This window comes from Ctenopharyngodon idella, chromosome 5 (assembly GCF_019924925.1).
Source record: "Ctenopharyngodon idella isolate HZGC_01 chromosome 5, HZGC01, whole genome shotgun sequence".
NCBI lineage: Eukaryota > Metazoa > Chordata > Actinopteri > Cypriniformes > Xenocyprididae > Ctenopharyngodon > Ctenopharyngodon idella.
The window spans coordinates 39,547,052-39,560,422 of record NC_067224.1 but is presented as its reverse complement, the minus strand read 5'-3'; the positions used below and the strand labels follow the sequence as shown (position 1 = coordinate 39,560,422).

General features: G+C 35.7%; 1 protein-coding gene and 1 long non-coding RNA gene across 2 annotated transcripts in view; one reads left to right on the top strand and one right to left on the bottom strand.

The window, feature by feature from the left end:
- slc1a3a (solute carrier family 1 member 3a) overlaps nt 1-7,496 on the bottom strand; it is a 26,905-nt gene extending 19,409 nt beyond the window's left edge. The window contains exon 1 of the mRNA XM_051894246.1: nt 7,255-7,496. Within this exon, the coding sequence (XP_051750206.1) occupies nt 7,255-7,435 (181 nt within the window). The 5' untranslated portion in view covers nt 7,436-7,496. The remainder of the gene's footprint in view (nt 1-7,254) is intronic.
- On the top strand, nt 7,433-13,371 carry LOC127512891 (uncharacterized). The gene is made up of 2 exons (XR_007930277.1): nt 7,433-7,532; nt 12,387-13,371. It is a non-coding gene; the product is annotated as an uncharacterized LOC127512891 (long non-coding RNA).

The following is a 13,371-nucleotide window of genomic DNA, read 5'->3' as shown; positions in this document are numbered from 1 at the left end:
CACTCGTTTTTCTAAAGAAACACTGTCAAACAGCGACATTCGCAGGTAAAGTTACAGCGGGGAGTCCGTGTCTCTGTGCCTCCCTTCAGCTCATAGAAACAAAGCAGAGCCCCCTATAGCGTGCGGTGGGTTTAGTAGGGGGAAATTGAGAATGAATGGGGGAAAGTCACGTGAGAGGAGGCAATGCCTCAATTGCGCTATGATTGGATATGATCGGTTATGATTGGACATGATTGGTTCGTGCGATAAATCCCGCCTCTTGTTTTCGTGCGCGTTCTCGTCGAATCGGCCTGAATGAAGACGGTGATGGCGTTAATGGGAAGACTAATTAAAAAGTAAGTAAACAACTGTCACTTACATATCACCGCTTTGTGTCAAGTCAAAATCAAACTCGAAATGGCCTGAAAACATGATGACTTGAAATGACATGAAAACATGAAATTAAAGGTACATCTTCATGTCTGTGACCACTGACCGTGTGTACAAGCTTGATGACTGCTGAAAATAAATTGACTATTAAAAAGAAAAGCTGAATATTAGTTTATAAATAATATACATTGTTTAAATTGTTACTGCCTTTAGTTATTATTTTGGAGTAAATGTAAAAATGAGTAAAAACACTAACTTGATGAAATTTATACTTGGTTTTAATAAATAGAACATTACATAGTGTAAAAATAACAAAATAGAATTGTATTTGGTCTCTCTTTTTATGTATTGTTAACTTAAAATTGTGTAACAGGGACATAAATGAGGACTTTGCCTCATTTCAAAACACCACCGCACATCACAAAAAAAAATAAATGTCACGATTGTGAAATTGTGAAATAGGGTGTGTTTCTGCTGATGTCATGCTACAGTACTGTGGTTGTCAAAACAAACCTAAAAGAAAGCTAATGGAATTTCTGTCCCAGTTTGGAACCAATCATAATGGGATCATTTACAAAAATAGATTTTCAGTTTATCCAGTTGGATCATATTGGTTTCAAATTACTATAGAAATTCCATTCAAGTGTTCCTTTTTAGAATTCTTTAAAGTCACCATGAAATCAAAATTGACAATTCTTATTTTTTATGGAATATTATCCACATCATTATTTTTTTTAAAATTCATGTGCCTCATAATCTTTCATCAAAATAACTTCCCCTCCCTCTTGCAGCAACATCTCTTCTCTGATGATGTGTTTACTGGAGTGAGGGTGGAGCAACCTGTCACTCACATGAGATCCACCAAAAGTCAAGCCCCGCCCTACATTTTTTCTTGTTGGAAAAGCCATTCACAATAGGGGAAAAAAGATGACTGCAACTTCTATTTCATGCTATCTTTAATAGTATTCTTTTATGTTATTATTTTAGTATCATGACATGGGCGAGGTTCAGTCTTCTGTTATGAAATCAAAATGTATAAGAATACTGAAAAATATAGGTTTCCTGAAATCGAATATATAAGATGTTGAATATAAGATGGCATAACATAATACTTTTGCTAAATATTCCTGTATTACATTAAACATGTTCCCTAAAATATTAAGCTATGTTGAAATTTAGGCCAATTAATCATGCATTTTTGATATTATTAATAGCAGTTCCTGATTGGCTGATTAACAGATGTGGTCATTCCACCTAGTTAAGTTTCAGAACCTACAGATGCACATTTTCTGTAAAAGATATATATATATATATATATATATATATATACACATATATATGTGCAAAAGTCTTAAGGCTTGTGCACACTGGGACAATTATTGTGTGCGCTTTTCGCCGACGTTTAACGCCTCGTGACTAAACAAAGGGCGCCAATGTGAGTGTGCACACCGACGCGCAAAACAGCAGGCGTAAAAGCGCCATTAAAAAAAAAAAAAAAAAAAAAAAAAACGCCTCGAGTTTGTTTTTTTGGTTTGACTCACCGCGTTAAAAACTGGCCAACCAATGAGATTGGCGCTTTTGTTCACATGCCTGGAGCTGCTGAAGTTACAGGAAAACACGAAGAGGAAGTAAGTAGACGAAAAAGACCCCTACAAACTATGGGTGCTCTGCCAGTTCTTGGCCACACCACTATATTATATATGTATTATATGCCATTTTATTTCTGTTTTTTAATTGTTTTCTTTTTGTTTTGTTTTTTACATTCAAGAAATATAGTTGAGAATATCTATTTTATAAATATGTTTTTTGCACTACCGTTCACTTGCACTACTGTCATTGTGACTTATTTACACTATCGTTTCTGACTACCATCTCCTCATGTCATGTATATGCCATTTTATATCTGTATTTTTATCTTCTTTCATTTTATTAATGTCTAATTCATAAATATGTTTATTTGCAGTACCGTTCACTTGCACTAAGCACAAGCGCCATCTACTGTCAGGGAGTGAATTTGCACGTTCACTCTACGCATCACTATTGAAAATCACTTGGGTATGAATGCAAAGACGCGTCGAAAAACATCTCGAAAAACGCTGGCGATAAGCACGCGTGATAATCATCCCGGTGTGGGCAAGGCTTTAGGCCACCATTAGATGTATTTTTTTAACACAAACACATCACTTCGCTTCAGAAGGCCTTTATTAACACTCCGGAGCCGTGTGGAGTACGTTTATGATGGATGGATGTGGATGGAAGCACTTTCTTCAGCTCATACTCATTGAACCCTATCACTGCCATTATAAAGCTCGGATGCGACAGAATATTTATTAATATTTCTTCGATTGTCTTCGCCAGAAACAAGAAAGTCATATACACCTAGGATGGCTTGAGGGTGAGTAAAGGTTGGGCTAATTTTCATTTCAAAGTGAACTAATCCTTTAAGTAAGAAGTTACAACCATAGACATAATAAATACATAGACGCCCTATTGGCCACCGGATCTCACGTCAACGGTGCCGCCATATTGTGCGGGGCAACATGCTGTAACTCTCATAAGTGGACTGAAAAAAAGATGCCTGACTATTTTGAGGTTTTACAAATCGTCGCACAATCCAAACCACATTTCGGGGAGTTACCTTTCACATGTAAGTCTGAACAGTTGTTTCTGATTGTATTTGGTCATTATAACATTGTTTTGACAGCTAGTTGACCACCAAAGTCAGACTATTAAAAGCTAACGACAATGCTTGTTATCTATGAAATGAGAATTTATAAGAAATAATTTCAAGTTTACATGATTCTTATGAAGTCTGAGATTATATTGTAGTTTATATCATTAGCCTAACTAATGAGTCTTCCGTGCAATGAAGCCAGAGGAATTTGACAGGACAACTCAGGCTGTCAGAATTACAGAAAGACCTAAACCGACTCATCTCCGAAGAGCAGGTGATTTGATTGATCTAATCGTGGCTCATTTATATTTTTTCCCCAGTTTAGCCAGTGGAACCAGGACAACACAAACCTCAAGGAAGGCTGAAGAAAGCCTGTCAGCGGACTGTTCTGTGCTTTTCCAAGAGACCTCGTCTGCCTATTATTATGATATCATTATACGACTTATATTATTATATATGATTGTACTATTCACTATTTTATTTGCTATTTTTATTTTATTGACTGTATTATTTTACAATATATGATATACTATCTGCTATTTTATTCATAATTATTATATTACTACTACATTATACTATATTTTACTGTTTTTATACTCAATTGTATGTTTAGGCTATTTATAATAATAATATAGGCTAATAATAATAATAATAATAATAATAATACGCTATAGAATAAAACCACATACAATTTATATTGTACTGTAATTGTACTAAAAATGTTCTCCCACTGTATCTCATATGTTTTACTGGATCTGTTAAGGATTGTCTTATAATAATTAGTACAAGCTATGCTTTTAATGTTGTCGACTAGAGCGAGCCACAGGATAAGAAATCTTTTAAGACCAATCCTTTTATATTTTGTTGCAATCCATTTGAATCGAGATAAATTCCTTTAGTACATTAACTACGGTGTACTGACATTAAATCTGTGAAATGCTTAGGCCTATAGATAATTAAACGATTAATAAGGTTTTGAGATGCAAATTATCTTCATATTCATTTGAAATTGTCCTGTGACATCCTGTGATGTGATTCAAGAGGAAAAGCTAAAGCCACGAGGGAAAAAGCTAAAATGCCGTTGTTGAAGACAGAAAAGCATTTCCACAATTAAAATCGATGTGCACATTTCATGTACATTAAATTATTCTACATTAGGAACATCTCCACAATTATTAACCTTTATTAAAAATAAACCAAATCTATGCTAGAGAAGCATGAGTTTTTTCAATTCCTTATGACAGTGAATAATTTTCAAGTTCAAACTAGCGAGATTCTGAGTAATTGGAGACAAAACCTTTTTCATACTCCAAGCAGATCATAAACCGTTGGAATCGGTTGAGAAATGTAAACTTTATTGTGCTTTTTGTCCAGAAAAGCCGCAGCTCCCCGTTGACTTCCATTTGTTTAATGAGGAGTCTTGCCCCGCACAATATGGCGGACTCGTTAACGTATCGCAGCAACAGTTCAAAGTGGCCAATAGGGAGTCTATGTATTTATTATGTCTATGGTTACAACAGAGGATGTATTTCTTAAAGAAACTGTTGTCTTTTAATGTCCATAGCAGAATGCTTTTTATGTTTTATGGGACTTTTATTGAAAGCGTCGTGACATTCTGTGCAAGTTTCTGGTATGGTAATGCTTCAGAGGCTCAGAAGAAATCATTAAGGAAAGTAGTTACATTGACAAGTAAACTATTGGGAATTCCATTTCCATGTATAGAGAGTATATATAAAGAGAGAGTGCTGAATATAGCTGAAAGCACTGAAAGTGCTTTTACAAGCACATATTTTAGGTATTTTAATATTAAAAGAATAAGATTTGTATTTTGAGAACACTATCATATATACAGTGTTTCCCACAGGATTGTGTGTTTTCCGTGGTGGTTGCACCTCTGTCCCTATAGGGGGGTCCGCAGGCATGCTCCCCCGGAAGAAAATTTTGTACATTTTAAAGATAAATTCATTAATCTGGTGCACTTTGAGAGTTCAAAATTAAGAGCTCCAACCCATGTTCAGTGTGCAAACTGAACAAAGAAAAAGCACAAAATAATAATTCAAATTCTCAGTGTTAAGCATGATGATATAATGACATATGACACTTAAGTATAGGCTGCTTTTAAATAAATATCTAAAATAAAAGTTATTCTTTGGCAAAATTACATTTCCTTAATAGCCTATAAACACAGGTTTTACTCCCTTCAAACTAAAATGATCACTGTTTTATTACATCATTGTTGAAAAAAACACTCTTATCATAATCATTTCTGTGAAGCTTGTGTATATTTTAGTTACAGCTGTTAAGTTTTTAAAATGAAAGTAAAAGAGTGAGGCACATTCCTTTCGTTTTACCAAATGAAAGTTCTGTGTCTTTATTACAATCAACACATTAATGATTTATGTCTCATCCACCCGCGACCCACCCGTAATTACTTGGAATGTTATTTTGTAATACTTATTGGCCCGACCCGACGGATTATCTGACGCGGATATAACGGCGATCCGCGCATCACTTTCGTGTGCTCTCCAAGAATGTCCTGAGCGGCTCCGTTCGAGGCCTGCAAGTTGTAGGGCCGGAGTGAAAGCGATCTTTTCGCCACGGAACCCCATTTTCTGCAGTGGGGATGGGCGGAACGGTTCGAGAATGGACACAGGCCGGGAAGCAGAACCAAAAGAACGTATACTGACAAGAATCGAAACTCAACTTCTGCCATTTTGAAGTGAAAGCGACTTGGCAGTCCATTAGTTTCTATGGCAATATCAGCTGCTTTGTTATTAAAAAAAAAAAAAAAGTACATTAAAGCTAAAATCCAACCTGAATGATGACAACACAGAATAAAATACTATCACTAGTGATCATCAAATCCTTTTAACAGTTCATTTTACAGACTTTGTGTTTAAGTCGATTCCACTTTTTTTGTTTTTTTTGTTTTTTTTTCACAAAACCTTTGCTCTCTAGAAACCCAGTCAGTTTGGGTTAAAATTCTTTGGAGTTCAAGTATTAGCATTATAAACACTGAAATAATACCAACATATGAAATTAAATTAAGGACATGCATCAGAAAAAAATGGGAATGTTGGACAAGAAATATATAACAGAATATAACAGCTTGACAGTAAACTGTTTTTGCAGTGTTGTCTTATATTAATGTCCTTTAAAGCAAGACTATGTTTAAAAAAAAAAAAAAAAAAAAAAAAAAAAAAAAACGCCACTGTGTCCAAAAGTGGGAATTATGGGACACAAACACAGCAATGCATCATGTTCTATAAGGTCATCATGTTTGTAGCGTGATCCAGGGGATACTATTACTCCACAAGGTCTGAAATATATTGTATGTTTTAATCCCCTGGATCACGCTACAAACATGATGATCTTAACTTTATTAATTATTAAATTTATTCATTTACTATTAATAGTAAATATGTAAAGTTGCATAAAATGGAAATACTCAAAGTAGGCTAACTACGTTACCTCAAATGTGTACATTAATAGTTGGATTCCACAACTGGTAACATAAAATATATATAGGCTAAGACAATACACTTAATGTAGGTGTCATAAAATTTACTGAATTTTCTATTGCGTTTCTGATTTGGCTGTGAGATTCGCCAATTTTGGGTGCGTAAAATGTGATGGATTCTATTGTCCAGTTGGCATTTTCACCCCAAAATGGCTGCCGCGCTACTGAAGCACCACCTAGTGGCTGTTACCCAAAAAGCATCAGAGTTTCGCTTCTTGGGTTCTATACTCTTTGACAGAACCGTGGTAAAGGGGCAGTGGCGTGCATAAACCTCCACGAGGGCAGGGGCGCAATCGCGTTCCAGGGGTGGGGGGTTGGGGTTGGGGGTGGGTTGTTGTGGGTTTCTCCCTCGGCCAAAATCGCGTTCCCTTGGATTGTTCTCCCTCGGTAGAAACCGGTTGGAGAAATGGGAAAGCGGGGGCACCACGATGCGACCAAAGGGCACTTTCACTTTCGCGATCAAAGGGGCAGGGGCCCCTTTGGAAAAACCCTGTGAGTATGTATTTGTGTGTGTGTATATATATATATATATATATATATATACACACACACACACACACACACTTTCATATTCCATATTTAGTATTTTTATTGCATTTTTATTTATTTATTTATTTTATTCAATTATAATATTGTATTTTAAGATCACTTTCAGGGTAGGAGGCACAAATAAGATCAAACATCATCTCACCAATGATGACGGCCACGACTGTGAGGATGACGAAAGCATTCCGAATGAAGAAGCCTTTGACGTCATTAGTGGTAATGTTCTGCATGGAGGTGCGGGCCCGCAGCGAGCGCTCAGTGATGCCGTCCCGCAGCTGCTGCACTCTGCTGCGCTGCAGACGCGTCTCCCCGTTACTCTGAGTCATGCCTGGAGGGGGCGGCACACCGGACACACCAGACGCCACTGAACTTTTGACTAGAAACACTCCGCTGTGGGCAGTAACTACGGAGAACAACATATAGGTAATGTCATTAATGCAATTTCCATCATCGTAATAATAACAGAGGTAAATATTGTTTTACGAAAACGTGAGTGGCCTTTGCTCGTACAAAAATAACCGTCACATTGTTGTGAGGGTTGCAATTGTGTTCGCATCACTAGATGATTGCAAATTAAACAAAATTTTCATCTACCATGTGAAAACTGTTAATCAAATCTCTAAGAAAAGTAACAGCACACTTCTTCTCACCAGATCTGAGGTATCAATGGTGCAAAACTACACAAATTATAATATTTGGGGTTAGTTGTAGGGTTAGTAGAATGAGCAACAAGAATGGTGATACTTGCCTAAAACTAAAACCCTAAATCTAATCTAAATTCGTTGTAGGTTTTTAACTTTTGTATTAGATATTTTTTTGGTTTGTTTGGAAGACACACATCCAATGTCCAAAATTTGGATCCTTTCAACCAATTAAAGCTTCCTTGGAATTGTTAATCTGACTAAAAGTCCCCTTCCATCAGGACTTTAGCTTGTTTTACCATATGCATGCACACAGTCACTCTTTAACAGGCTCAGCAAATGACTTCATTAGAAGGGACTTCAGCACAGGTCTCTGAAACGCAGCCAGATGCATCTGCACACAGAATGAGCAAGTTACCGAGAACTGCAGCTATCTTTCCTCGTGTCCTAGGAATACAGCCAGACCAAACACTGCTGCTCCCCCTCTCACACACTTGGACTCACATGCTCAGTGAAAACTCACACCCACATTCAGGAGAATAACATGCCGCGTAGTGTACTCACATCAAAATAAAGGATCCAGTCCAACCCTTCCTGTGACAAAGATCCTCTACACTGAGAGACCGGAGAGAAGTGTGTACTTAGAAAGAAAAGCACAAGAGTTTGGAAGAAAAGAACAGCAAACGTGGAGGGTGTGAGTGAGAAGGACAGGGAGGAACCAATAACAGAGTGGAGGGACGATGAGAAGGGGCGGAGCCTGCTGAAAGAGAGAAGAGCTCTTTCACATACTGGAGAGGAGGAACTGCCAGCTCAACTGTGGGAGGGACTTTAGAAAGACCTCCTACCCCTCTAGATGAAGAGATGGAGGGAAAAGCATGTGTTTGTTTTCACATGCAGCGAGCTCCAAATGTCTGAGACCACTCTAACTAAGAAAAATTAAGTGGAAAAAACTTTTTGGACTAATTTCAAACATAAAATCAATTATTCTAGATTCTCCACTATACGTGATTATTTGAAAAAAGCAAATTTGTGATATTGTCTCATGTGAACTTCTGTGTATAAAACATCAGATGTTCTTCCACTGAAGCTCAAGATGCTTTTTGGGCATCAGGTTGATCATGTTGATCTCAAAACATGATCTGCAGGCTTTGTATGAACTTGTGGATTTCATGTCGGGTCTAGTCTAAGCTGTCATTAAAGTCGATGTTAAAATGCTGTTCACAGCCCATTTTACTCCATAATCTGACATATTTCCTAAGTGAAAGAAGTTATTCGAAAAAAAAAAAAAAAGGAGTGACTTGATTTTATCAATATCATATTTTTAAAGTTTAAAAAAAGAATTGTTATTAATTTCATTATTCATTGTTATTCAAGTAATAGGCCTACATGTTCATTTTTATAAATATATAATAAAAATAACTATATAAATATACATTATAAAAAATATATATACTATATTTTCATATATTTTTTAATTTAAAAAAGTTTACAAAAAAGTTTTTTATTAAATTAATTAATTTATTATTATTAATATTATTAATTTTAACTTATTAATGTCTGAAGATAAAACTCGCTCTTCAAACTTTTTACAACAAGTGACAGTTGCTTGTACCATCAGGAGATAACATGAAGATATTATTAAAGAGAAATGGTCAAAGCGCAGAGCGGTAGGCTATATGACGCATCTTTCTGTGGAAATAAAAAAACGAATGTTTTTAAATAATATTTAACTTTCTTATTATTTAGGTTACCATTATTTACCGATATTTATTTAATAGTTTTACAGGCTGTAGTGTGTCGTTTCACTGATGGAATAGCTAAAATAAACACGCACGTCTGTTACAAGATGGATGTTTGAGCATTTTTTTTTTTTATATATATTTCAAAATTTATTTATTTATACACACACAAACATACACACACGCTCCAAATATTTATATGTATGATTACCATCATATTTAATATGTTTTTAAAATAGGCTATATAAAATAGTAAATTAGTTCCAACAGATTTTGCTGTGGTACCGAAATTGGTACCGAGAACAGTAAAATTTTTATGGTATTGGTACCGACTACTGGAATTTTGATACCGTGACAACACGATTTGCATCTATGATTTATTTAATACATGTTTATTTCTGTAATGAACAACAGTGGCCTGTATGAGCAAACATTAAACATATTTTAATTTAAAAAAGTAAAAAAGAAAAGTTATTTATTCAAATAATTAATTAATTAATGTAAAAATAACAGTTTTATTTAATTTGAGGTTTTAATACGATTCCTGTAAGGTTTTATTGTGTTTATGAAAGCTTTCTTTAGTTTTTCTTCAGCAATCAAGCTGAATAAGATGATTTGTGACATTCTGGGGTTCAGCTTTTGGCCTCCACTGTGTCTTGGAGTGAATCTGGGCCGCTGATCAGATAAGAATCGCAACTCTCTCCCGCCTCCGTTTGCACTGTCTCTCTCTTTTCCAGGAAGTCAACAGTGTTTCATCATATGTTTGGTGAAAAGGGAACCTATAACAGAGGAACTCTCTACAGTTAGAGAGAAGACTCAAGTGGTTAATGTGACAATAAAAATAATTACAAACTACATTTTTATTGATTACAATTGTGTTTAAAATATTTTCACGTTGATTAGTGAGGGAACATTAGTGTTTTAAGAGAGTGTTGGAAATTGGAATAGATAGAGAAGTCTGAAGAATCTGTGTGTGTGTGTCAGGTAAACCCACATTATGAGGACAAAATGTTCCCAACAAAGATGCCAATTTTCGAAATCCTTGTCCTTCTGGAGACTTTTTTTTTTTTTTAGCTTTCCAATGAGGAAAACAGCTTATAAATCATAATAAATGATGGGGATTTTTTTGAAAATGTAAAAATGTAGAAAGTTTTCTGTGATGGGTAGGTTTCAGGTTAGGGTTAGGGGATAAAATATACAGTTTGTGCAGTATAAATCATTATGTCTAAGAAAAGTCCCCATAAAACATGAAAACTCAACATGGTTGTGTGTGGGTGTGTGTATGGGGGTGTGTGTCCAAATACTCACAGTTACTTTCAACACCTTTTCAGCAGCTTCTGCCTCACCTGGAGAAAAACAATCTCAGGTGGGCAGAATAAACCTGAACACTGTCTGCTAAAAGCCCTAAAGGGGCTCATTACAAAGAGATTGGGCAACCCTGAGCAACATTATTAGTTATTTCACAATTACGTTCAATGACCTGATGATTTTGATAGTGGTATCGGGTGATTCTACAATGGATATAATGGGGGGAAAAAATAGTTTTATACAATTTTAGGCAAATGTAAGACTGCTGAAGTGTGGTATTTTTCCCATGTTAAAATACTTTCTCCTATCCCGGCTTGCTTAATATGCAGAGAAAAAATAAGTTGGTCGTTGGATGATTTCCCTGATAAGTGTAAATGGCGTGGCTTTGTGGATCTTTAATTTATTATTATTATTATTATTATTATTGCAATTGCAATTTGGTGATGCAGAAACTACATAATTGCACACGTGGGAGTGGAAACTGGAAAATTACCCTGTAAATAATTCTTCTGTTTTTGAATCATTTGACATATTTCATAATATTCTATTGAAGAAATTATGGTCTTAAGCTACAAAAATAAATAAATAAATATATATGCAGGTAAATGTGGCCCAAATCTGATTTTTTTTTTTGCCCACATGTGACTCGTATCTGTTTTCCCCATGACCGTGTGAACAGTACAAACCACATGGAATTTGATCTTTTCAATCCGATACAGGTCAGATGTTTTCTAATGTGACCGCAGTGTGAATAGTCATATCGGAATTTATGCGATTTACGTCACTCGAGATGAACATTCGTCACAATTCTGCGCTCATGGGGGTCTATTCAAAGATTTGACATACCCAACGTTATCAAGACAGTTGTGAACGGTAGTGAGTAGAAGGGCAGTGTTTGCAGAGCTTGACAACTCTATAATACAAGCAACATGAGGGCTCGTATCATAAACGTTTCAAAACTCCGCTCTCTTTTGTCACATCATTGTCTTTATTTTTCATATTGCCTGCACATAATTTCACTGGCTTCCTCGGCAGATCACACTATAAATATATATGCGTAATCGCTTACTTTAATGGCCTCCATGTTTACTTCTGTATGACGCAATTTTTACAATTGAATCATCAGGTCGATTTTTATGTTTACTTCCGTATGACGCGATTTTTACAATATGACGCAATTTTTGAATTTACAATTGATATTTTGTGGTAAAAACCTGGCAACCCAGTTTGTATCGTTCTTTTGCACATACAGGTCAGTTCAGAACCATGGTCTGTTATTGGAAATCTGATATTGGCCACATTTTAAAAAACAACAATGTGAACAGCTATACAAAAAAAAAAATCAGATCTGAGCAAAAATCGAGCATTAAGGCTCGCATTGTGAACGTAGCCTAAAACACTGAATATGAAGTAAATAAAAGTACTAACTTAAATCTGTGACTCTATGAAGCTGTATCTATTCTAACATAAAAAACTGGACATTTACTGGACACTGTATTCTAGCAGAGTTTATTGTGATATTTTGTGCAATATTTATTGATACTTTTGTATGTTAAAAGGTGCAATATGTAGTTTTTTATCCACTATAGGTCGCCTATTCAAACCAAAGGCGTAGCTTGATGATGCCAAGTTTGAGCGAGGAATCTTGGGACATGTGGTCTTCACCTCACAGCCAGTGGAAAAGAATCGGGATAGGACTTGGGCAGAAATGTTCATGGATGAGATTATTAACATTACTGTAGTATGAGGCAGAGCAGGACCGAGTGTTGTGGGAGCTGAACGAGGCCGCTGGAGCGATTGCTAATAACAGACGAAGGCAACACATGCCGCGAGCATTTATTATGCCACAGTCGCCGGCACCGCTTCCGCTTTTCCAGTGATGAGTATGAGGTAACGCAGCACTGTTTATCATATTAGATACATTTGAATGTGTTGAAAATGATGTTATAACGTTACTCTGTGCGTTCGCTTGATGGCTGCTGTGAGACACTTGTTACACACTGCAGTAAGCTAGATTGATATTAGAATATCATATTAAATGCTGGATGGCTTGTGTTGATAAATGGCATGCAATTCATTTTAAAACATATTGTATGATGGAGAAAATTCTGTATTACTGTTACTAAAAATAAAGCTGCATCTGATTATGCTATGTTAGCTACTTCACAAAATAGTGTTTTTCTCTGAGGCATGGTAAAGCATGGTACTCGCAAAAAATTAAGAAAATTAGATTTAAACAACAAGACTAAACATGTTGAGCTATATAACAATAATTCGTTTTCTGTCTATAAATGTAACCAAACAGTTGTTCCCTTGTCTAATAAAACATGTAAATATTAAAGCGTCTTTGGTGTTTCCATGGTTTCTACAAAATAAAACCGGAAACCGAGGGTAACGCGGGTATGACGCAATTGACAGGCAACTCCTCATACGTCCCGGAGCCTTGGTTAAAATAGCAATTTTCTCATGATTTACAAATAGTTGGAAACATTTGTATATTGTAAGTACTCAACTGAACAAAATATATAACACTGGCCAAAAATATCCTTATTAAAAAAAAAAAAAAAAAAAAAA